Raw genomic sequence first — 2,295 nt, 5'->3', positions numbered from 1 at the left:
CAGGACACAATGATTTTGTGAGAAACCAAGCTGAAACTCACGCTGGAAGGTGCTGAGCTACCCCAGGGGCAGGACAAACCTGCAGCAGGGATGAGCACAGGAATTTCATGGGGCAGGATCACACCCTGAGCTGGACTAACCCCATTTAAAATCCTCTTTTTTATCCCCCAGTCACTGGGATAATGAGAGATCTTGCCACAGTCCCAAAGCAAAGCTGTGACTTCTGAGGGTGCCGACACCAGGCACTGGGCAAGTGTGAGAGGGGTTCCCATTCCATCACCTCCAGACAAAACACACCCAAGGCCAGAGTCGTATCCAACTGCTGTATTTAGTGGCTCTTTACAGAACTTGTTCCTTCCAAAATTGTTAAACAAAGTTCATCGATCTCATAGAAACTTTTGAAGTACAGAACATGAGCCTAACAAAAAACGTGACCGGTGTGTCCCGCTGGCTTTCATACAACAGGAGTGCTCAGGACTATCCCAAGTGCTTCCTCAAAACCCGTTCCACTCAAGCTCCCTCTAGCACACAACGGAGAAGGCAGTCAGAGGTCACACCTCCACCTTCCACAGCACGGTGGCAGAGCAGCCATGGGCACCCTAGGGTTTGTCAGGGCAGGAGAGGCAGGCAAGGAGAGCTGTGCCCTCACCCAGCATTGCTCGTCCACTACCACCTGAGTACAAAAATACCTTCTATTCTGATAAAAACATCTACAGTGGAAAATCAGTCAATGGGAGCCTGGCAGGGCCTTGGTGGGCAATGGCTGATGCTGTGTGGGCAGGGGACAGGGCAGAGCAGCCCAGGGTGGGACACTCCACATCGTTTAAAGGCATTTTGTTAGCAGAGGCTGGCTGGAGGTGGTGGGGTCAGGGAGGTGACAGGGATGGTGCCACCACTGGGCTCCTGTGTCTGCACAGGATCAGCCCTGGAAAGCCAAAGCTTGGTGATGCTTTGCCCAGCTCAGGGTTGAGCTTGCCCAATTTAGGCAGGAGCCTGCCGTGACATCCCAGAGCTCATCCTGGCATCACTGACAACCACTACCTGGGACATGGCTGTGGGAAGGGGATGCTCTTCTTGCCCAGGTGCTCTCCCTAAAAAAGTGCTGGGCTGTGATGCTAGAGCACCCCAGTGGGTGGGTGGCTCATGATTTTTGGGTGCTCACCTCAAGCACTGCTGCTCCAGAGCCAAAGCTCAGAGGCTCCATCTTTCTCTTTCCTGAATGGATGGGGAACTGGGATGCCACGACGTCCATCCCCAGCGAGCTGGTACCATCCTCAAGCACCATACCCAGGGACATTTTCCCATCCCACTCCCAAAATCCCAAGCTCACTCAGGTTGCTTTCTTAGTTTTGCCTCATTTTCTCTCCTCCTTTGGGAGCTGGCACGAGCTGCACCACGGCAGATGGGAGCTGCCACCGGGCGCCGGCTGGAGGAAGCGCGAGGGACGGCGTTGGGACCATGCTACATCTTGTTCCAGAAGGCTATTGCAGACATTTCTACAACATACACAACCGCACGGGACATTCTGTGTTACAAAGGCTTCCAAAAACATAAACCACCAGAACTAAATACATACTCGATGGCGTCGGGGGCTTTAGAGTCTTCAGGGACTAGGATGCAGTCTCTGGCTGGGGCAGAAGCGATGCAGTGTCTTACAGACAGGAGTGGAAACTGCAAAAGTTTCTTAAATTTGGTCAGTCTCATAGTGCTTCTTGATGGCTTTGCTCAAAAAGTCTTTTCTGTGGGTTGGTTTTTTTTTTTTTTTTTTTTTTGTTTATTTGTTTTTAATCTCATCCAGTGGCAAACTACAAGACTTCAGTGTACATTTAATGACACGACTGCTACATCATCTTGATTTTATAGCTATCTTTAATATCAAAGCAGCTTAAGCTGTTAATAAATTCCAAAGTATCCTTTTATTAAAATATCTAAAAGAGGTCTATAAATATTTTTTGTTTTTTTTGTTTTTCTTTTCTAAAATTGTTCCCAGTTTTTCACATTTAAAACAAAGCCAGAGGGGTGGGGTGGATTCATAGAGAGGGGTCCCCTCTTTTTTCACGGGCGCTCCTCTTCCGTGGCGCCGGCCACTCGTCACCTCTCGGTGCACACTGCATTTATCAAAATATATATATATGTGTGGGGGTGTATATATATATTTGGGGTGTCAGGGGGCTCAGAACTCCCACTCGAGGGCCTCCTCACGGTTGGCAGCCCGCTCCAGGCGGTGGATGATGTTGTTGAGGTTGGCCATCTTCTCGTGGCGCCGCTGCACGCTGGTGCTGAGCCGGGGGCCGG

The 2,295-nt window shown here is 50.3% G+C and overlaps 1 protein-coding gene across 1 annotated transcript in view; it reads right to left on the bottom strand.

Moving 5' to 3' along the window:
• Positions 1–454: 454 nt before the first annotated feature.
• Positions 455–2,295, bottom strand: part of CUX2 (cut like homeobox 2) — a 16,706-nt gene continuing 14,865 nt past the window's right edge. The window contains 2 exon segments of the mRNA XM_031059445.1: positions 455–521; positions 1,577–1,628. Coding sequence (XP_030915305.1) covers positions 455–521; positions 1,577–1,628 — 119 coding nt within the window.

Source organism: Geospiza fortis, unplaced genomic scaffold (assembly GCF_000277835.1).
Source record: "Geospiza fortis unplaced genomic scaffold, GeoFor_1.0 scaffold145, whole genome shotgun sequence".
NCBI lineage: Eukaryota > Metazoa > Chordata > Aves > Passeriformes > Thraupidae > Geospiza > Geospiza fortis.
This window is presented reverse-complemented; position numbering and strand designations above follow the sequence as displayed.